This window comes from Cyrtonyx montezumae, unplaced genomic scaffold (genome assembly GCF_038088225.1).
Source record: "Cyrtonyx montezumae isolate F1298 unplaced genomic scaffold, pur_monq_1.0 scaffold_0, whole genome shotgun sequence".
NCBI classification, from domain to species: Eukaryota; Metazoa; Chordata; class Aves; order Galliformes; family Odontophoridae; genus Cyrtonyx; species Cyrtonyx montezumae.
The window spans coordinates 33,813,893-33,836,754 of NW_027071824.1; the positions used below are offsets into that span (position 1 = coordinate 33,813,893).

The 22,862-nt window shown below is 44.3% G+C and overlaps 3 protein-coding genes across 4 annotated transcripts in view; 2 read left to right on the plus strand and 1 right to left on the minus strand.

Moving 5' to 3' along the window:
* Positions 1-3,894, plus strand: part of PCMT1 (protein-L-isoaspartate (D-aspartate) O-methyltransferase) — a 31,434-nt gene extending 27,540 nt beyond the window's left edge. For both annotated transcript variants that reach the window (XM_065732261.1, XM_065732250.1), the window contains exon 8: positions 3,273-3,894. Coding sequence is in view for 1 of the 2 variants with exons in the window: in XM_065732250.1 (XP_065588322.1) it covers positions 3,273-3,285 (13 nt within the window). In the remaining variant the exon portion in view is untranslated. The remainder of the gene's footprint in view (positions 1-3,272) is intronic.
* Positions 1-22,862, plus strand: part of PLEKHG1 (pleckstrin homology and RhoGEF domain containing G1) — a 521,486-nt gene that overhangs the window by 136,902 nt on the left and 361,722 nt on the right. The window lies entirely within an intron of this gene.
* LRP11 (LDL receptor related protein 11) lies at positions 7,107-22,581 on the minus strand. Its single transcript, XM_065731920.1, has 7 exons — positions 22,017-22,581; positions 16,373-16,536; positions 13,945-14,086; positions 12,596-12,721; positions 11,651-11,863; positions 8,927-9,028; positions 7,107-8,636 (listed from the first exon to the last, which is right to left on the minus strand). The coding sequence occupies exons 1-7, from the start codon at positions 22,579-22,581 to the stop codon at positions 8,482-8,484; spliced, it is 1,467 nt and encodes a 488-aa protein (XP_065587992.1). The 3' UTR covers positions 7,107-8,481.

The window sequence follows — 22,862 nt, forward strand, 5'->3', positions numbered from 1 at the left end:
CTTCTTGAGCTATCTTTTTTTTCCAGAGAGTTTTAACGCATTTATCTGCTTTTTCATCTGACCTAATTATAGTAGCACTCATTTTTCATAGCATCAATGGGTATTCTTATAAACAGTGTTTCTTGAAGGATTTCTGGAACGCATGGCTCTCCTGTACTGCTAGGTGGGGTAGTGTATTCAGGACTTTAGGATTTTAAATTCTTGGTATTTCGTGCACAGTTCCATGGTCTGTTTTCTCTTCTAGTGCAGGAAGAGGCAATGAGTTTTTTGGACTTTCTTTAGTCCTGGGTATTGATTGCTTTGTTGTTTGTTTTCTTCCGTTCCCCCTCCCTCCCCCGGCTTTAAAGAAGTCTTTGATCTGTTCTGAAGTACTTCATGATTTGTTTTAAGTGTTAAAAATATATTGGTGTTATCAGAACAGATAAGTTTAACCTGAAGTATTACCTGGATTTCCTACAGTAACATAGAGGCTTTCTCTTCCAATGTATGTTTAATTTGCTTCAGACTTGGAACTCTCTGTGAAAAGACATCTCTAAAGTTCAGTTATTATAATATCTCTCTTCTTAAATCGTTCTTTAGTCTGAAGAAAACTCCCATTCCCTTCCTGAAGGTAACTGCCATTGTATTGTAGACTTCAAAAGAGGTGGTTACCTGTTTGGGATTTGTTTTGCTATTTTTCCTTACTGGTTAGTCCAAAGTGCCAGTCAGCCAACTGCTGCTAAGGAATCTCCTAGTAGTAGTTCAGTATTTGCTATCATCAAAGGATAAAGGTGTTTTCTTGTTCATTTTCTGGGCTGCTTAGGTTTTTGCTTTTATCTTTCCTGAGTCGTTGAATACCTGTGAGAGACTCATTTCCTCTTCTGAAAGAGCTTGTTTAGATCTCTCTGTGATAAAGAGCTGTAGCATAAGAGAGGCTCCTGTGGCTGTAACTTGCAAATTAATTGGATTTGAATAGTGTATGTACATTTTTAAGAGGAGCTCAAGAACCCATTATGCTTAGCTCAGTTTTCTTAGTTAGCACCACATCAAGCTGTTTTGCAATGAGTGTTAGCTATTTGTGTTAGGTGAAAAGCTGAGGTTTTGTTTAGCATTTATGTACATGCATATACATGTATATAATAGTGCACCCATGAGCTCAGTTTCTCATAACTAGAAAATAAACACTGCACAATTTTGACACGTAGACAATGGATTGTTTTGGGCTGGCATGCTGTCTGTTAGATTCAGAAGTAGTGAAGCCTGGATAAAAAGTCTCCCTCATGAGACATACTCCCAGTGTATGTTTGGCAAACAGGGTATGAAAGTCTCCATTTTGAAAGTGATATTTAAAATGTACTTACCTATTTTTGTCAGGAGCAGCTTCAAGCAGTGGAAGATACCAACAGTTAACATGCTGGCACGTCAATATAACTCATTTGAATTCAGAGTACAAATACCACCTTCTGAAAGGAAGAACCTTCAAATACGTTAAGTGAGCTGGCAGCGTGCAAAAATTTTGCCAAAACTTGTGAATGAGTAATGTACCACGTTTAATACTTCCAGAGTAAATACAGAGCTTTTCTTAGGCTTTCAGTGTTTTGAGGGTCTAGCTTGGGTGTGAAGGATCCAGATGTGTTTGTCACAGTAAAGGACCAGGCTTTTGCAAAGCTTTGAGAGGATGTGGTAGGACTCAGGATGCCATGAGGCATGTTGAGATCAAGCCAGCAGTAACAGGAGTCATTATTTTTGTATTTCTGATGTAAATATCAACAGGTGGCACAGCTCCTGGAGGCATTAAGGAAGAGTGGAGTAACTGGCTAAGAGTCACCTGCACTGCATTTTAAACTCAGTAGCAGAGGTTCATTTATTTCATCTGTTCAAAGCAAACAAATAATTCTTCCATGAAACACAAAATTATAGAGACCCATTTACAGCCAAATGTTTGGAAGATTTTTATCTTCCTGCTCCCAAGATTTGTCCTTTTGCTTTTTTCTGCTTTTTCTATTTCTGTGACACTCTGAAGCTTGTATTATCAGTACCCACACTATGGAAGGCAGTGCAAAGTGCAAAGAATGCAAATATTTTTCTAACAAATCCAAAGATTTGTATTCTGTCTGCCATAGGTAGAACTGGTTGCAGAAGCCTTTTCAGTTGCTTTTAAAATGATGTGCATGTTGCCATTCCATGCGCTGTGATTTGTGTACAGTAACACCTGTGTAATTTCAAAGCTTTTGCTTGTATGCATGTAGTGCTATATTTTTTGTGGGTTAGTTTGCATGATAGCTGGAAGTACTGGAGTGTACTGAGCCAGCAATCACATCAGTGAAGGTTTTGTTAACTCAAATGTTAGCTTTGGCTAATGAGAATGGTGCACGTACAAGAAAAAGTGCAGCAAGCTCAGTTCATAGATTGCTTGTCCCTTGTGGGTGAGTGAGGGGGAAAAAACAAAGGCTCCCAATTAAATTTTCCAACATTCATAGTGTCAGTGCACAGCTTTCAGTTTTGACCTGGCATTAAAGTTAATGCTTCGGAAATATTTAAACAAATCAGAGATATAATTTCACTGTTGGAACATGGGGTCTATGGGTTTCCTGTTTCAGTATGTTTTAAACCATGTGTAGGAACAAAAGCCTTTATTTTTCTAGTTTCCTCACAGTAATTTAGAGACTTCTTGAAGCATCCTTTCTCCTTCCTGATTTTCCTTCTGATGTAACAACTCCCTTTCCAAATCTTACACTGCGATTTAGTATATAAATCCTTCAGGAGTTAATAGAGTACCTCTGAGAAAGAAAGAAAATAATTGATGCAGACTTTATAATGTGTGAGGTAGATGGACTGGATGATCTTTTGTGGTCCCTTCTAATCCCTGATGTTCTGCATTCCCAGCTTTTCTGAGAGACTAACTGTAGTTAATCTTGTCTTTTTGGCATGTACCATGAATGGCTGTTGCCAATACTCTGTCTAGTAAGCTGGCTCAGTTTCTTGCCAGCATGGAGCCAGTGGAGGCTGGGTGACAGGCAGCTGAGTGACTTTACAGAGTTACTGATTTTGGTGGTGTGGGAAACATTCACTCAAGTAAATGTGAAGCAGAGGAGGGACCTGTATTTCACAATAGCTCACATAACTGAGACAATATGGGATTGCTGTTGCTTTTCTTTTTGATTAAATGCTTGAAGGGGTTTCTGAAATGTTGCAGATCTGTTTGAGCTCTTAAATGTGTTCTGATACAGTAACAAGACTTTGTCATTTCCAGAGGGAGTAAAAGCATAACTGCCTGTGTTTTCTTTCCGCAGGGATGAATTGTAAAAGCTACGTCATCTTGACCCAAACATAGTGTTACAGTGGACTGCTCATCTCCAGTTCTAAAAGCTTTTTGAAAACCAACAGCATTGCAGCTTGTTTTGGACTTCGTTATACTGTTGTTATCAGCATGGAAAAGCGTGGTGTTTGTTTTATTTTTTTAGATGCTCAAGGCAAATCTGATAAAGACACGGCAGAAAGTTTTATGTGGGCACTGTTTTATTTAACATGCCTTTATTTTACTTTCATCTGTTCAAAGTGAATTTCTGCAGATGAACTGCGGATGAAGATCTATAGCTTGTGAACTCTAATTTTGATGGGGGTACTTGAACACTCACTTCTCTTGGCTCCTGTGTCCCTTGGTAAAACTGCTTCTGTGCACCTTATGACACTACATAGGCAATACCAGGTTTTCTGTGTTCCAGTGTCTGCTAGATGCTACTAAAAGGAGATGAACTTCTTTTCTAAGCTTTTGACATGGTGTCATAGACTAGCATGTAGTAGATACAATCAGCTGCTTTATTACCTTAAAACCAGGCATTTGTATATATTGAATTTCAAAACATCAGAGTTGGCTGCTCTTATTAAACATTGCTGTTAGAGTTGGACATGAAAGACATGGCTTTCCCTTTCCTTCTGAAATTAGTTAATGGAGACTTGAAACTGTTTTGGTTTGTAGCTCATTGCTGTTATAGTAAGCATAGATTTACCTCCAAAAATACAATGCAAGCTGCAGCCCGGTCACTGGGTAATAAAGCTAAAAGCAGGAGGGAAGATTGTGCTTGTGTGGAGCACTGCCATCAGTATGTGGCAGACATATGGATCTTTCTGTTATTTAGAAACAGGAAACAGATCAATGTCCAGTCTGGCTCAAAGTGAAAGCTGCATTTAACAAGGCCGTGTGCTGAATTAATGTTCTCTTTGTCTTCTGACTCTGAGCACCCTGGAACTCCTTATGTTATACAAGGAAAACATGATACACGTAGAATGAGTAGGAATCTGTACTCTTACCTACAATTGTTCAGTGTTCATATGGAAGAACAGTTGGGAGGCTAGAAAGCTTGGGGCAGAAAAAAAGCTTGATGTTCTTCTGATATAGGAAAAGGAAACTTTGGAAAAATTGAGCTGCTTTGGGAAAGTGGAGAAGCGTGTCTGACTCTTCTCACTCAGCCCTGAGCAACCAGGAAATACTGCAGGCAGCATGTTGTTGTTTTCTTCTTAATGATAAAAAGGATTATAGAATAAAATAGCCAGTATAAACACAGCCATCGTGGTCACTGTAAAATGCATCTGGGTGCCCATGGCGGAACTGCGATATTTTGTGATAGGATTAATCACTGGTAGCATGAACGTTCAAAAACTCTAAGGCCTCTGGATATGAAGGAGGTAACATTTGAAATAACCTCCCCTTTGAGGGCCAGCACAGTCCCATTCCTGTGTGAAAGCAGTGTATCAGTCCATGTAGACGTTTGGAAGTCAGTGTACCACCTCCTGGTGTGAGCGCGGCCTGGGAGCAGCACGCACACGAGGATTAGCCTTACAAAGGAATTAGTACAGTGTGTATCCTAGGAAACACAGCTCTGAGAAACCTGTCTGCGTCTGACAAATTTGTACTAACCCACAATCAACTGTGAATCTCGTTGTTGGTGTTGAAGTGAATGATGCATGCTAATGTTCAGCCTTTCGGTCACTGTATCGTTCAGTTTGAGATCAGCTTTATTTACATCATCTCACTAATTTAATCAATCGAAGGAAAGATAAGAGCTCAACTGTCTCCAAATTCTTGTCTCTGGACACGGCGTAACGAGCCACCCTGAGGCAGGAGAGGTGACAGAGCTGAGACCTGGCCACAGCTCTGTGGGGAGAACGCTTCAGGGACCAAGGCTGCGACGAGGCGCCCGTTCCGCAGAAGGAATTGGTGGCGGTCCGGGTGCTTGGGTAGGATGGAGCATGCAGGGGCAGCGTTTAGGGACTGGGGAATGAAGACCCCTCTGTGCTGGAGCAGTGGTTCTGAAGTAGGAGCTTCTTGGAGAAGAGGGCAAGTTGATGTGCACAAGAGTCGAAGAGCTTGAATAAATGCTGTGTGAAATGTCTGAATTGCTACTTTGCCAAATAAATTGAGAGGAAGCTGTATTTGGATGTCTGGGTTTACTTATTTCTACAACTTTTGCCTTCATCACAGGACTGCACGCATCCAAAAAGAAAGCAAGCCCACATAAAAAATGCTGAATGCCCAGAAACGTGTCTGTTTTCAGTTAGTTAATGTGCTGCAGCTCATGGCAGCAGTTCCTGAGCCTGCTGACACCTTCTGGGGAGTAAGTGCAGTTATATGGTGCAGCAGGCACCAGTGTGTTTGGGGAGCATGTGAGCACATTCTCACCAGGCCCCTGAGTTGTGTGTGTGTGCAGTGTTGTTTCTGCCTGCCCTGTGTGGCTGGGGGGAGCTGCCTGGGTCTCCCAGTTGTAGGGTTCTGGGCTTTTCTTTCTTTCTTTCTTTCATGATCTGTCAGCTCTCTTTGAATCCTTTCTAGTTTTTGCTCGTTCTCTTTCAGCAAAACAAACCTGTTCCTGATGTGGGCAGGCCTTTGTGTGGTGCTGTGCTTGTGCTGCCCTGTTCCCCACCTCCCGCTCACCGTGTGCAGTCTGGGACCGGAACTTTATGCCTTATTTAGGGTTTGAAAAGCAAGTGGTCTCAGCACTTTTGCAAATGTGTTTTTGGAACTGCCCACGCGGGGCCTTTGGGACAGGACTGCACAATGGGACTGTGTAGAAAAATGGGATTCTGAACTGCAGATAGTTTTGGTGGGCGCTGCCTGGTACTTGGAAATGGATTGTATGCTAACCTGTACGTAATTGGTCTGAAAAGCAGAGCAATTCAAAATAGAAAAAAGCAATCTAACCAAAATGTGTGCCTTGATCGGCATTAAGACACATCAGTGAAACATTTTGACGACCTCTCCTGTAATACTTAGAGGAATAACATCCATTGTTGTGTACCACCAGAGCAGTCAGTGTTCTCTGCTTCTCTGGCTAAGGTGGGCAGTGTGCAGCCAGCCCTGGGAGCTGCAACGAGGGCTGCAGGAGCCTGTGTGTAGGTCGTGGCTCCCTGACGTGTGCTGCTCAGAGGTTTGGTGTCACTTGAAGGCAAACAGCTTGTAGAAAGCACCACCTTCACTTAGCAGTCTCTGGGCAGATAACTGTGACACAGTGGTAGCTGCTGCCCTGTCCGTGCTACGCTGCTTTTCTTGCTGCTGTTGGGAGATGGTGAAGAAGGATTTGCTGTTTCATTAAACTGCAAGCAAAGCCAAGCAGTGATTTTTCAGTGACAGGAAATGCACCCTAAGCAGGTGGGCAGTGCATCGTTCCTGGATGGCTGTATTTATAACATGATCTTTAAAGTGTTACATGATTTGCCGTGCCTGCTGTGGGAAGAAGAGCTGTGCTCCCAGGTGTGAAATGGATGATAGCAGAAAAGAGACTCCTGGACACCATGAACTGCCACAGTCTGAACAACCAGATTCTGCCTCGCTCAGCAGGAAGGCCCTGTGAAGCAGTGCTGACAGCCCAACTCCACAGCTGCTGTGCTCTTGGTGCTCATGACGGGTAGGAGAGGAGCTCCGCCTTGCCTCTTATCAGTCTTCCTGCAACAGAATGTCCCTACAGTTTCACCCTGCTACACATCCCTGCTGCTTCTAAGGCCGTTTCATAGAGCCTGTTCTATACACTTCTGTCCGCCCACCGTGTCACACTGTGGGATCTCCTATCCGCTGAGAGGAAGGTAAGAACGCTTACCTGGTAGCTGAAGACAAATGCAGTGCAAGAAATGTATGAATAAAATAGTTTATTAGAGCTATTTTCCATAAAGTAATCAGGACTGAGCAACTCAAATAACTATTTGTATACCATAGCAATGCTCTCGTAGACTTGAAGATACCAAAGTAAAAAGACGACATACAAAAAGATGCATGCCTCATCTTGCCTCCATTCCTACTGGGACCCATGATGAATGCAACATCCTTGGACAGTTAAACAAAGGTAGACAGCACTGTGTCTATGTATATGTGTGTATATATAACATGTACTGTACACAATTTACTGTTAACACACCTGAAGTTCACTCACACATATCGATTACTTGCTCTAATTCTATGAGAATTTTGCTGGGGTGAGGATGTGTTGCTGAAGCCTTCAAGCTTTGCAGGGAGCTAAGAATCAACCAGCACGAACCCCTTGCTGTGGAGGAAGCACGACCAAGGTTTAACCACTCTGCTGGAAGCGTCAGCCTCACTGACTGTGCCCATCTGCCTAGAATTAACTTTGGTTTTCACCCAGCACAACACCAACACTGCTAACCTGTCTCTGTAGCAAGGCAGGGGCTGCTGCCTTCAACAGTCACCACCCAGTGCTCTGTCACGGGGTGGAGCATGCTGAGCTGTGGATACAAAAGGCTGAACCCTGCCATATGGGGAGAGATGTAGCTCTGGGATCACACACAATGGCTGTCAGGCACTGGTAAGTCCCAACTTATCCTCTGAGTGCTTGCTTTTTTCATTTTAGCATTTAGTAAGCATTGACTTTGTTGGCAGCACAAAGGTTTAAACTATGAATGGAAAATATGTTCTGTTCCTTAAATCCCAAATGTCAATACAAATGCTGGTGTTTAGATGGCAATTCCTTTTAGTTAACAAAGCAAAACAATTTTTTTTTTTTTTATGAGAACGTTCCAAGTGTCTGAGATGGAAAGTACAGACATCCATCTCTGCTGGATGGCACACTCATGTTGGTCTTCAGCATCTCTGTACCCAGAGCAGAGCATGCTGGTGGCAGCAGGGTGGTGGCAAGCTGTCCTCCATCCCTGCTAAACGCTATGGGGGCCTGCTGGTCTTGGCTGCCCCAGCTCTCTGGCCCTAGGGTCCTGGTGGCCACGGGGAGGACGAGGGCACCTCAAGTTCCCTAGGGGATTCTCCACCTTGTGGCATCTTCTACAGCCAGCTGGAGCTACCCTCTGGAGCCTGAACACTTCTGAGCTTCTGAACACAGGCACCCCACTCACATCTGTATTCTTCACTGAAGGGGAGGACGTGTTCCTTATCATGGAAGCTTCTATGTTTGAAAATTAACTAAAGATTTTGGTCCTTTTGTAGAGGCAGAGGTTCATGGACACAGGAGGAAGGGGAGAAAACGACAGACCTAAGTCTGATTCTTAGAGATACATCCCGTTGATGAGGTAATCTGACTCTTCAGATGTAATGGGTCGAGCTTTTTTAAGCTTCTGTCTCACTAAACGCAGTCTGCAAGCAACCATAAGCAGCAGTAAAGCAGTGATGGCCAAGCCTAAGGCCAACGGCAGTACAGCACCTACGGAAAGGGTGGGAGAGATTATGCTTTACTTAATGCAGTGAGAAAACAGTAGAGGAAAAACTCAAATTGTTCTATAAAAATACAGCTGCCCTATCAACTTGGTGATAACATTTGGTGCAGCTCACACTGAGAAACTAAAATGTGGGATCACATCATGGATGTGGAATCATGGATCATTCAGAATATGGAAGCGCACTATTCAGGCCATGACTGCAACGTGTGGGTCTGTAGTGCCTGGCCAAAAAATTCTAATGTAATTCAAAATGGGTTCACGTGGTCAGGCTCACCTGTTTCTGGGACTGGGCGACCATCTCCGAGCTGATCTCTCTTTGGCACTATTATGCCATTTCCACTTTTATCATCTGTTTTTTTCCCTGAGGAACTGTTATCTGTATAAAGCCAAGCAAGACAAGTAAACGCTGATTTGCATTTTTGAAATAATGTGAAACTGATGCTGAAATGTAAATTCATTTTTAGCAGCACAAACCACAGCACACTTCATTCATTCAAACCCACTTTCCACAGGAAAAACAAACAAACAAACAAAAGAGGATGTAAATTCTCTTTAAAATATTTTCATAAGAGGGTATGGACTGATCAGTATGAGCTAAAGCACACTAAAAGCACTTGCATACAGCTGAGACTGTTCCAAGTTATGTTACCTTCATCCTTCTAGCTTATAAAGCAGGAAATACATAGGATGGCTGCCCAAACTACCTTGGTTCTGCCTGTTATCTACCGCACAGAGAAGCAGTATGTAGGTACTGGGAAGATGCAAAAGTATGTCAGCTCTCAGTAACAGCTACTGCTGTTCATGAATACGTGATTAATGCTTGGGCACTTAGTCAAGTGTTGTAATCCCACCCCTCAACAGTACAGAACAGCTGGTTTGGACAGCCTGGAGAGATGCACAGACCAGGGGAATGCAAAGCTGGTAAGGTTAATTATACACTTGAGTTTGCTACGCAAGTGAAAATCTTCATGCTGCTTATGAATTCAACTTGTCTACATGAGCATGGTTGCTAGAACAGCTGCCGATGCTTAGAACCCAGCCCATTGCTGCAACTGTTCTTTTGTTGAATTCATTTTAAGTGCAGCAGTGCCAGAACACACAGTTTGGCTTGAGAGCTTCCCTGGAAATGAATGCCTGGGCACTATGGAGGCAGCCATGCAGAACTGCTGTGCTGGCCTTTGGAGGAGATGCAGTCTGGGTTACCTCACTCTGGAGGTATGTCTGCAAAGGGAAATTTGCAGAGTTCCTCTACTGACATCAAATTCCTATTCCTGCATCCACTCCAACTATGGAATAAAATATTTGGTTTTCTAGCTTGGATGAAAGTAAATTGTGAGTCTGTTACAAAAGACTCGGTGCACTTAGCTCCCAAGCTCTGTGTTGGACTTGGCATTCCCCTGGAGTCACACTGCTGTAAGGGAACCTCACTGGTTCTGCAGGCGTGCAGAATAGGGGGCATCCATTGGCAACAGTGAATGACCTTTTGTTTTTATAACTCTGCTGTTACTAAAGCCCTTGCTAGGTCAGGTAGCATTTTTAGACAGTCTGTACTTTGCATATTTTCACATTTTTATATCGTAAGTGTAAATCTTTACAAAGAAATTATATAAAATCAGAACCAAATCTGAGGGGCTAATAGAGTCAAGAAAGCAGGTTAAGGGAAATTAGGAACAGTGAAATTATTGGGAGGATAAGGTGTTCTGGAATAAATTTCCCTTGATAATATTCTCCTGGTCAGAATAACTCAATTTAGGGGTTGGAAGCAACATCTGGAGATCATCCAGTCCAACCCCCTGCTAAAGCAGGTTTCCTAAAGCATATGAGCACAGTGGCTGTTGAACTTTCTGTAATCACTGGCTAAAACACGTGTGCCTGGAGAAAGGATAAGTAGTCAGGATTGTCAAGGGAGTGTGCTCACCACTAAGAGTTTTGACCCTCACTTTCTGCTTCTGTTATTCTAAACTAAATCAACCATCCTTGCAGTCTCCACAGATGAAATTCAAGAACCAGGAGATCCAAGTGTGAACCAGGGAAGCGCCCTTCGTGAGAGCCAACAGCAGAGGGCACTAAGCACTGCTCTGTTGTAAGAAGAAAATAGCACCGTCTATAATTAGCTGCATCCTGGGGGAGCAAGGATCTGTCCAAACTCTGAAGAAATAAAAATGGGAGGTCTTGCACTCATTTAAGGCTCTGCCCACAGATCTGTCTTCATTCAAATGCCATTTCAGGTCATTTTAATTTCCCAGCAGGAACCACCTGTATTTTGGCTGCCTTAAAAGGCACACCAATTTCATTGCAGCTTCTGGAGCTTTACCAAGGCAGTGTTTGATGACTGGTGCCTGTAGTACCACTACACAGTGACTCACAGCCGGCTTGCAGCCAGTATGGAGAATACTGCTGAGGACTTGGGGCTGTTTGTTACCACAGACTACTCCACAGTGACGAAAGATTTCTCCTGCTCCAGAGGTACAATTCAGAAAAAAAGTGCCCATAATAGTCAAGATATTACTTCAAGGAAAACAGAACAAAAAAACCAAAATAATGATAATGATAAAACCAGCGATCAATCAGCACCAGAAGAGATACAATTACTTCCACTCAAGTTGAACTGTACTTTGCTACATTCTGCTGAAGTACCACCCTACAAATAAAAACATCAGCTCACACAGATGAAACTGTGGAAGACAGAGCTTGCACTTCGCTCACTGCATGATTTGCTCCTTAGACTGTACTTTTTTATCTGTGTGGCATTTCTACATTTTAACTTTCCCTTTGCATTTTGCATCTAATAAGAAACAGACTTGAAATTTATAAAGCAATACCCAGTGGTAACTTCCCTATTGCAAACTGCTTTTCCATTTATTTATTTATTTATTACATTTGCAGAAGCTTTCTCTCAACCAGATACCAGAAGCCAGTTTTATTTAGGTTAGAGTGAAAGATATTTTCTTCCTCAAGATAGGGTGATCTACTGAAACTGATGTTTTTCAGTTCTTACCTCTCACAAATCCACTGTTTTGTTTCTTTGGTCCCTGAGAAAGCGATTGGTTAGATGTGTCTGCATCCATTGAAAGAAGCAGTTGATTTCTGACAGTGGCTTTCAGGGTGTTTTCTGCAGGTAAGTTCTCATCTGTCTTTTCAGTCAGTCCTGCAGTCCTTTGCTGGGTAGTGCTGAGGGCTGCGTGAGTCACTGTCTTTCGGCCTGGACTGACTATGTTACAGAAACAAGAATCAGAAGTTTTATATTCTGATGGAGAACTTTGCAAGTATACCTCAAGAGCTAGACTAAACAACTTCATCACATTCAGACATATGATGAAACATGAGTTCCACATACTTAGCAGTTACTAGTTGCCCAAAGTCAGCTACTGAGCAAGAATATACCCATGAACTCTGAAGTGAAATCCAGCAATTGAAATATCAGTGAGAGTGGTTAGCCATCGTGCCAGTTCACCCTCTGATGGTTTTTTGTTCACTCTGCTACACTGCTCTACTCTACTGCTACACTGTAGGCTGACACTGACTGCAAATAATGAAAACTAACAGAACAGCAGTGAAACAACTGGCTCCCCTGCATGCTCAAATAGCTGGCCTTTCACGTTCTGGTGAGGTACATGGCTATGCCTTCAAGTGTACCTAAGAGACACCCATCCGGATCAAGACAGAAAGAACTGATCTTTTCACTTTTGAAAGCCAACTCAAAATCTGTCATTTGGGGACCTCTGATCATTTTTATATACATTAAAAAAAAAAGGAATTGATTTCTGAGCACCTGCTGTACGTGGACAAAACTTTCTCACATACTGTATTTGATGGGTGGTTCCATGCTGGTAGCAAGCTGCTTTTTCATGAGAGGAGAAGCCATGAATGGGGATATCATTTCCCTTTGGTTGTACAATCTGCAGTTGCTTTCCCAATCAGTGTTGTCCCACGTGGCACTTACGGTTCTGGCAGAAAGTTTCATCGGAGCCATCGGGGCACTGTTTCACTCCATCGCAGGCAAATGTGATGTCAATGCAGCAACCATCATCACAGATAAACTGGTAGCGAGAGCAAACCCCGGCACAGGCTATTGAGAAACAGTGTTCAAATTACCAAAAGACAAATCCAAACTGTAAGTACTGCACCAATGACTAAAAGTTGGATATGAATATGTTTTAAGACCCCAAATCATACTCTAGAAGTGCATCTTGTTAACTTCAGTCCTCCTAACAGAGCAGGTCCTGCATGCGTTGAAGCACTGTGCACTGGTTTAACTACAGCAGTAGTGCTTGAATTTCAAACATAACTGGGGGACAAGAAAAAAAGAAAAAAAGCAAATCCTATCCGTGTTTTACCCAAGAGATGCCTCACATGCTCAAAGCAAAAAAAAAAAAAAAAACCAAAAAAACCCAGCAAAATTCTCTGGCTGCTTCAGCTGAATTAAGCATTAATGAATATGATTCTATTACCCATGACTGAAGCATAGATATCATTAAACAGATTCTTAAGGGGTTTTTCATAATGCCTATTTATTGCCACTGGAACAACCCTCTCACGTGGTGATACTGCACTGGTGCGGATCTTTCACTGGGTCAGCCGAACACATTAACGATGCTGGTTTATCCTTCACTTTGTGCCAAAGCAGCAGATCTGTATTAGCATCTTGCTAATTACAACATAACTGGAAGTTATTACATTAAAGAGCCCAAAACAGCCACTGCAATCTGTCTTCCTTTCTACCTTTTGAGTTTTTACGTTTCTCAACTTCAGAGTTTAAAAAATATTGTGTCAGTTCTAGTTTTGGCTTTCACAATAACAGAAGGTTTCAGTGTTTAACCAACACTACATAGTAAAGCTTAAGTGCATGAAAATACAAAACCATCCCACCTTTTAGCCTACAGATGCAGACAAATATCATTATTACTAGTCTGTGAGTCATACATATTATTAACTGCTTTTACTTGTGTCTCCGCAATAGCACAAGCCCTGTCCTGTTCCATGCCCCTCTCGACCACATAATGAACAGTTACAGTGTGTCTGATGCACACAGCAGTATTTCCAACCCTACCTGCTTATTACCAGTATAGGTATAAATGTTTAAAAGCTTGAAGTATTACTGCACTGACAAACGTGATGTTTGCTTCCTCAATTTGAAACAGCAACTCAAAATGGAAAGAAATGTTATTATACAACAAACAGGTGAAATAATATGGTAGAAATGGAGAATAAAACTTCTGCCTCCGTGGAGGCCCTTGCTCTGAGCGGCATACCCTGGTGCCATATGGGCAATGGCTGCAGTCAGCTTCTCACCTACTGCAGAATGAGCCATGGGAAGAACGGTCACAGAGACGTTATCCAAGCTCCTCTGACCAGCAGTGTCTGTCACGGTGAGCTGGAAAATGTATGTGCCTTCCTGAAGATGTGACAGCTTCAGTGTTCCTGGCTGTGGTACCTGGTAAAGGAAACAGTGCAAAAAAAATGGGATTGGAGTAGAGTAGAGCAGAGTAGGACACAATACAGTAGTATACAATACAGTGCAATAGCTCATTTGGAAGGGACCTTCAGAGATCTGTTCCAGCTGCCTGACCTGACTTCAGGGCCAACCAATTATTGAGGACTTTGTCCTTTTGAACACTGATAGCCATGGGCCATCCGTCACCTTGCTAGGAAGCCTGTTCCAGTGTTTGACCACGCTCACAGTAAAGACATTTTTCTTCACGTGCACTCTGAACCAACCTTGGACAGTATTACACTGTTCCCTCATGTTTTACCACTGGTGACCAGGGAGAAGAGACCAGCATCTCTCTCGCACCTTCTCCTCCTCAGGAAGTTGTAGGCAGCAGTGACGTCGTTGCTCTCTACAATAAAGGATCTGTCTGTAACTTCTAGGACTAGGTGCTTTATTTCTATCCAATGCTTTTCACACAAAGAGAGCTGGAATTTCCATAAATATGTTAATAGAGTCCTAGGCCTACCATTATAAAGAAGTATATTGATAAATTCATTTTTTTCTTCCAGGAAGTTGATTTCCCAACATGAAATATCTTTCCATTTGTGTTTACCCAAATATACTGTTATTTCAGCCTCCTACTGGTTACCTCCTCAGGATGGATTTGACACTGCAGATTATTATTGTTTATTGTACTGCAGAACTAAATATGTTCTAAAAGGCATCTGCTGTCCTTCACCATGACTGCTGGGAGAACAAGTGTGGTATTTAAAACTCATGAAATGCAAAGTACAACTCCCTTCTCAGTGCAGTTCCACAGAAGCACAGCTGACTTCAAACACACCATCCCTGTGCTTTCCTTTTCATCCCCATTCTGCCCTGAAGGATGCCTGACTGTACCTGCTTTGTTCCAAACTTTGGCTCTAACTAGAGAACTTTCCAGATAATCAGCATTAAAAAAACAACGATCCACCACAACTGCCACAAAGCTTCTCAGCTACAGCACGTGGATAGCAATCTGAGAAGCACAGTATCCTTAAGGTAAGCAGTCACAGTACAAAAAAACTGAAACAAAAAACCCCCACAATACTGGCTTTTGTCTACAATACAATAAGAGCTCTTCATAGCAATCTTTCCATGTCTGGTGGTTTCTATTTACTTCTGGTACCTAAGTACAAAGCAAACAGGTGCCAGTTATCATAAATAAACACAATCCCATTTTCCCTGGCAGCTGTGGTTTCATGTACAGTTTACTAAGAATAAACCACAAGAAATCCACTGGCATCAGGATGACAACGAAAGCACTAAGGCTAGCAAACTAAATATGTATGAATGATCACAACTATCAATTCATCTCTAAAAATTAAGGTCCCAAGGACAATCATCAGGGTACATACTTGTGGGAGAAATACCTGCTCATTTGAACACAATGGAGAAGTATCTGTTTAAGCAGAAGCCTCTTAAAGCTGTTTTCATTTACTGAATATGAAGAAATCACCATGACAAACATGAGAATTTAGCAGGTTTAAATAAATAAAAGACTAGTCTCTATTTAAGAAGCTTATAAGCAGGAAAGAGACTTAATGGTGGCTCTTGAATATTGGACTGTTCCTGTTGCTGGTCCTGATAAAGTCTTCCTATCCATGAGCAGCATCTCCACAACAGTAAGGTCTATGGTACACACCCTTTTAACAGTGAGCCCTGAACACCATGGCCTATATACAGGCTGTGAGCAAGCACTCTGGCTTTGAAACATTTTTCCTTTCCTTTTCTGCTGCTCCTATAGCAGCTGTAAACAAGGGTAGAATGGAGAGTCCCTTTCACGATGGTTAATTTTAAGCTGAAACCCAATCACAACATAATAAAAAAGGATATCAAGATATTTAACAAGGCCTACATCACACATTTCCTTGCAGTTTCTCCACAAGCATTGACAGAAGTCTGTTAGTGAAAATTTACTTTCAGAATCACTGAAGTGTCTCTAATCTGGATCACATAAGCCAAAAACCAAGTTCAGTGAGGACAAACAACAGAGAAAGAAAACAGAGCTGAAACACAGTACAGTATTAGAACCTACACATTTGCTGCTGTTACTTGCCACACTGGATATAGATGAACTGCAAGACCTACAAGAAATAAAAGCTCAGGCTGTGCAGTCCTCCCAATTAGCGTGCTTGTTAGCCATACTCATTCAAACACATTTATTATTTTAGCCCTGCATTTAAACCTGAGCTGCACTGAATACAACAGCCTGCAAATAACTGGCTACATGTGCGGTTCCATGTGTACCTTCATTTCAACAGATGAATCACCTTGCAGCAACGTCCATTCATACTGCACAATTCCACGGTCGTCCGAACTTTCACGACCATCCAAAATCACCCAGTCAACAGGTGACTGCAGCACAAGATCTTGTCCTGCCTTGCACACTGGAGGCTCATCAAATTCCTCTTCTTCAAATAAAAATAAAAAATAAAAGAGAGAGAGAGAGAGAGAGAGAGAGGCTTGGTCATTCTTCAAAGGGAATTCAGTAATAACTTATATAAAACATATTTTTCTTGGTTAAGTTATTGATTCACTGCTGTGCAACTTCCTGAATAAGAGGACAAACCCTACTCAGCACTCAGCAGCCATCTTCCCAAGACTCATGGGAAGACCATGCAGTGAAACCCCCTCAGCGTGTCTGCATCTGTTAACTGAGTGTGCAGTCAGATGGCGCTCTGTTGCTGCCCTCCAAACTCAGTGCATGTTGAAAAAGAAAAGCTCTTCAGAGGCTGAGTCAACTAAGGAAACAAACTTGTGTTTTCTTCATTGAAACATCTACATACAATTTGGTTCACTGCTCAATATTCACTGACATCTTCAGGAAATAGCTGCTACCTTGTAAGCACGTTGGCATGGAAATCCTCTGTGTGTGTGCATCTTTCACTAATACTGCCAGCATCAATGCGTTTTTAATCTGAACTAAAGAAGGCTGATTTTAATTCAAACCACGTAGATATTCAGATGTCAGTTGCTGCACACCTTTTAAAGTATTCTGCATAACTTAACACTCTTTTTGTGATATGTTCTCACAGGATTGATGGCTGTTCAGTGTAAATTGACATCCTAGTGAAACAGCGCACAACATAATGATAACAGTGATCAGAAATGAGCACCACGTTAATGTGTCTGATGTAATACACTTGATTTTCAGACTATTTAGAGGCTGCGGTATTTTATGACACTCTAAATACAATACTTATTGATTAAACCTGTGAGTATTAAATACTTTAGCCAATCAAAGCACAGGCTTTTCAGGTGAGGCTAAGGAAGACTGCAGCCCAGAAGGCCGACAGTATCCTGGGTTCCATCAGAAGAGGGGTGGCAAGCAGGGACAGGGAGGTGATTGTTCCCCTCTATTCTGCTCTTGTAAGGCCCCAGCTGGAGTACTGCATCCAAGTCTGGGGCACCCAGCACAGGAAATAGGTGAGGCTTTTGGAGAGGGTCCAGAGAAGGGCCATGAAAATGATCCAAGGGCTGGAGAATTTCTATGAAGACAGGCTGAAGGAACTGAGCTTGTTCTGCCTGGAAAAGAGAAGGCTGTGGGCAGACCTCATTGCAGTCTTCCAGAATTTAAAGGGAGTTTATAAACATGAGGGAAATCAACTTTTTACGTGGGTAGATAGTGACAGCACACGGGGGAATGTTTTTAAACTAAAGGAGAGAAAATTTAGATGAGATGTCAGAGGGAAGTTTTTCATTGAGAGAGCAGTGAGGTGCTGGAACAGGTTGCCCACAGAGGCTGAGGATGCCCCCATCCCTGGAGGTGTTTTAAGACCAGGTTGGATGGGGACCTGGACCTTCTGATCTCGTACTCGATCTAGAGGCTGGCTAGATCCCTGTAGCATGGCAGTTGGAACTTGATGAACCTTGAGGTCCCTTCCAACACAAGCTGTTCTGTGACTCTAAGTAAATCTGTTTTACCTTAAGGGAAACAGCCTGAGATGTGGCTTAAGTAATTTGGCTGCAGCATTCAGAAAGTACAGGGAAGAGAAGGATAAAATCTAGTTCTACATGTCAGCAACTGATTACTCTAGCCACAAGATCTTATCTTTTTGCAGTTCCCTGACCAGCTTTCATTCATACTCTTGAGCAAAATGTATTTCTGGCAGTCTGAAGTGGCAGGGTGCTTTCTGTTCTTTGCTCTCTGCTTTCCCTCTGACCCCATGCAAGCAATCCACAACAGCTCCCTTCCTCAAACTACACCAGATTTACTGAAAATAGAGCTTTCAGTCCTAATTATCTGCAGGAGACATCCTCCTTACATTTCTAGGAGGATGAACACACAACAGCCAGGGAATACAGCAAGCTGAATGAAGAAGGTAGATGCAAAGAACATTGACATTCAACTCTGAAAAGCACCTCCTAAGCCCATGCCTGTAAATCCTCTCTGTTTGGGTAGAGCTGCATGAGGAAAGGCAAGGTGCTCACTACCAGTGTGGGGATCTGCCTGGCATGCACTCTTGTCCAGACTCAAGAACCTGCCTGGAGGCACAAAGCTCACAAAGCAGTGGCACACATTATTGCCACTGACAGAAGAGCAGACCCTCTCCCTGTTGCTTTTCTCTAAGACACTCCTACGAAGCCTTCACAAACAGAAAATTTCAATGGAAGTGCCTGAACATAGCAAAATGTACAAATAACTTAAAATAGAATCTGATATAAGGAAGCATGAAACAGTTCTTACTCATCCAGCTGGCGCAGGAAGTTTTGCCTAATGTTTACACACACAGTTTTCAGAAGCAAGGATGTTTAAAAAGTACCATTTAGGTACAAAGTACACTGTTACTAAACACCAACGGTACAGTGCCAGGGTAACTCTTACTTGGTATCTATGAATAATGTGCAGTTCTATACATTATTTACTTTACCCATCACTGTCAAAAAAGGACAATGAGCCTGACTGACCTGGGTCTAAAATGGCACAGCTCATTCTTCTGCTTCCCACTTAGGAAGTGGTTGCGTGCCACCTGTCTGCTTTACATGACTTGATGGTTTCCCTGCTAACACTGAGACAGAGGCAAGCCCCAGCTCCCTTGCAGTAAGGATCATAGAATCATAAAGGTTGGAAGAGACCTCTAAGATCAGCCAGCCCAACCACAGGCCCATCACCACCATGCCAAATAACCATGTCCCTCAGTGCCACATTCACATGGTGCATCATCCCTGGACTCCACCACCTCCCCAGGCAGCCTGTGCCACTGCCTCACCACTCCTTCAGAGAATAAATATTTCCTAATATCCAACCTGACATGTATTCCCTTCCCAGACAAATGCTACCCTGAAGCAGCTCAAGCCATACTGCTGGCAAGAGCTGTGCTGGGGCTTGGCACAGAGATTCCTTCCTGTCAAAATGCAGGATAAAGGTACAACACCTGCTTGTATGCTCCCAGAATATTTTCAGAAAGGTAAATCAACATCAAAGAAAAAAACCAACGAAAAAAACAAACAAAAGAGAGACTGTGGCATGGGCTGGGGCAGCGCCGTGAACTAAAAGGGGCTATAACTTTATAAATAACCCCTCTTTTGTAAGTAGGGGGAACACAACAGACTTGATTTTCTTCTTCTTTCTCAATCACACAGATGTGGCCCTCCAGTAGCAGAGCTGCGAGCTGGATGCCTGAGTGAGGGCTTGGCATTAAAGGGCTATTTCACTACAGAATTCCCATGATGTCATTATATCCTAATGCTGCACCTCCCACTGCACATCAGTGGTGAGTATTAGAGATGAGAAGTTGCACGTCTCTGCTGAGGCACTCAAATAGTCTTTCTTCATCCAGAATTAAAGAATTTGCCTAACAAAGGCAAAAAGGTTTTCTTCTTCGGTGTTCAGTGGGTTTTCAGTGCTAACACAGCACAAACTGCCTGCATGTGCTAAATAAATCCACCATTTAAACCTGCATAAATTGGGTGTAAACTCAGAGAAAAATCAAGGCTCTGGTTTAAACTGGGAAGTTCTGCCTCCAAAGCTCACCCCACCACAGACCCTCCTGGGTGGTGCACACCATCTGAAGAATGCGTATCCATCACTGCTCCCAGAACTAAACTTTCAATTGGTTTCAGATGACCGAAGCTCCTCAACACAAACAACATCAAACTGCCACAGTGACTGCTGTATGCTGCTCCTCAGAAATACTTCTGAATTACAAGGACACCATATTTATGGACAGATGTGGGTTTGGGACTAACCAAAAGAAAACAGAAGACCCAACACTACAGTACTCTGAAAGAACAGGTAATGCTTGATACCCTGGTGACATAAAATCTTGAAACCAGAGATATTTCCTGAATTTCCCAAATTCAACCATGTGGTGACACAAGGGAAAAGAGATCCATCCTCATTGCACTGTCCAGATTAATTTTCAGCGTAATTCAAGAATGCAGAGGTAACATGATACCAGCCAGCAAAATAATTTAATCTTCATTTTATTTATCTTTCCTGGTTTATGTCAAAGCTGGCAGATGTTTGAGTAGAACTTCATTCTCCTTTGTGGCTCTGCTTCAGCTCTGACTTAATTGCATGAAGAAATCATAATCTGCTTCTGATACCGCCTGCAGGGCAGACTCCTAAATAAACCCAACAGGACACGGAACAATTTGCAGATTAGGAACAGAAATGGCTTTGCTAGCCCAGTGCTGATACTTACAAAAGCAGCTGAAGAGGCAAGGCTTCGGAATTCAGGACTTCTAAAAGGCAGGTTAACATTTCAACAGCTATTTATAACATGTCAGAACCGCACTCCACACTAGGGCCACATTTTGGTGGAATTAAGGCACTTCAGAATGATGAAGGACATCTGAAGATATTTTTGAAGGTTTTCAAAGATGACAATTTCTCCATGACTTAACCCTTCTACCTTGCGAGTGCATACATAAAGGATTATAAAATGCAATTACCAGAAGCTGGTACATTAACAATACTGTTTATCTAGCACTTGCTCACCTGTAAATGTCAAAGCCTTACCTTGGGTTTTTCCAGCTTGTCTCAATTCCACAAATGTCTCCCTATAGTTTTCTAGCTTAACTATCTAGGCCCTTCAGCAAAAAAACATTTTGCTACCAGAACTCCTCCAGAAAGCCTTCATATAAAGGAGCCTCCACTTGTGTTCCTATACTGCACGTGGAACTGATAGTCCAGTTTGAGGTCAAGGGAGCAGTATCGGAGGCCTCCAGTGCACACCACTCACAGCAGCACCAGGTTTCCTTCAGGCAGCATGCAGTGACTGGTTACTTGGGCAGGGAGACAGACACAGCAATTTGTTCACATGTGTCTGTTCCAAAGATGAATGTCAAAGCGGGCTTTTATGGAGGAGGACATTTGGGAAATTTTGTCAGCAGAAGGTAATTAAATAAAGGCAAGAGTTAAGATGCAGCCATTCAACAATGGAAGGTACTTGAAGGAGGTGGGAAGGAGCGCAGGCTCTGTGGATCAGAATTCAGGAAATCGACTTTATGCTTTCCAATACAGGCTTGTTTTCATTGACACAGTTTTGCTCCGGATTGTACTGTGCTTAAATACCCTTCAGGGCTGATCAGACCGCTGCTTTTCACGTGGCCTTGACACTGGCAGTCACACAGAGCTTCCACTCCACCTCCGCTCTGTGAAATCACGACCCCTCCATCAGCCTGACCCCGGCGCTCTCAAGAGCGCTCAACCCCAAATCGGGCGCACGGGAAACCCGCGCAGGGCGGTACCTTAGGGGCGGCACGCGGGCAGACAGACCCCTTTCGGAGCGGCCCAGGGGCCGTGCCGCAGCGTGCCCCGCCGGGCTGTGCCCTCCCCGGGGCCGCCGCCATTTCCGCGCTCGGGACGCCGCTGTCCCCGCACGAAGCCATCTTGGCGAGGCTCCCGCCCGCGCTCCCCGCGTCCCTTCCGCGAGGCGGCCCTTACCCGGCGGCAGGGCGGGCGGGACGAGGGCGGCCCCGCGGGGCGAAGCGGCGGCGGCGGCGGGCGGCGGCGGGGCGAGGCGGCTGTAGGCGCTATAGCCGCGGTGCGGGGCGAAGCGGCAGACGGGCCGGCCGCGGTACGTGCAGTTGAAGAGGAAGCAGCCCAGCTCCGCCGCCGCCGCCGCCCTCGGCCGCCCGGGCCCCTGCACCACGGCCAGCGTGCAGCGCGGCTCGGCGCAACACGCGTCCAGGCACTGCCGCCATCCCGCCGCGCCTCCCGGGGCCCGCAGGAACGTGGCGCCGGCCGCGATGGAGTCCTTGGTGCGGATGATGGAGTCGGGCCTGGCCGAAAAGCCGCCGCCGTCGCCGCCGCAGCGCTCTCCGCCGCCTCCCGCCGCCTCCGGCGGTCCCGGCTCCTCCTGCTGCAGCTGCCGGCGGAACTCCTCCAGCAGCGACTCCACGCCCGAGATCTGCGAGCGCAAGTCGGACAGCGGCGCCGCGCTCCGCGCGCCCGGCAGCACGGCCCGCCCGCCCAGCGCCGCCAGCAGCACCAGCACCAGCGCCGCCATGGCCCCACGCGGCGGCGGCGGCGGCGGCGGGCCCGGCTCCCCCCGAGCGCGGCACGGGGAGGCGCCGGCCCCGCCCGGCTGCCTGGAACGGTGGTGCTCAGCACCCGCCGCCCTGAACAGCTCCGCCGGGCGGGGCCAACGCGGGGACCGCCCCGAGAGGGGCTGGGGAGCTCCGAGTTCGAGCCGCCGGGGAGCGGGCCCGCAAAGGGAAGGCTGGCGCTGGCAAAGTGCAGGGGGCACCGTCCGGGACTCGGTTAAGTGCTAAAAAGTGTAATCGGCAC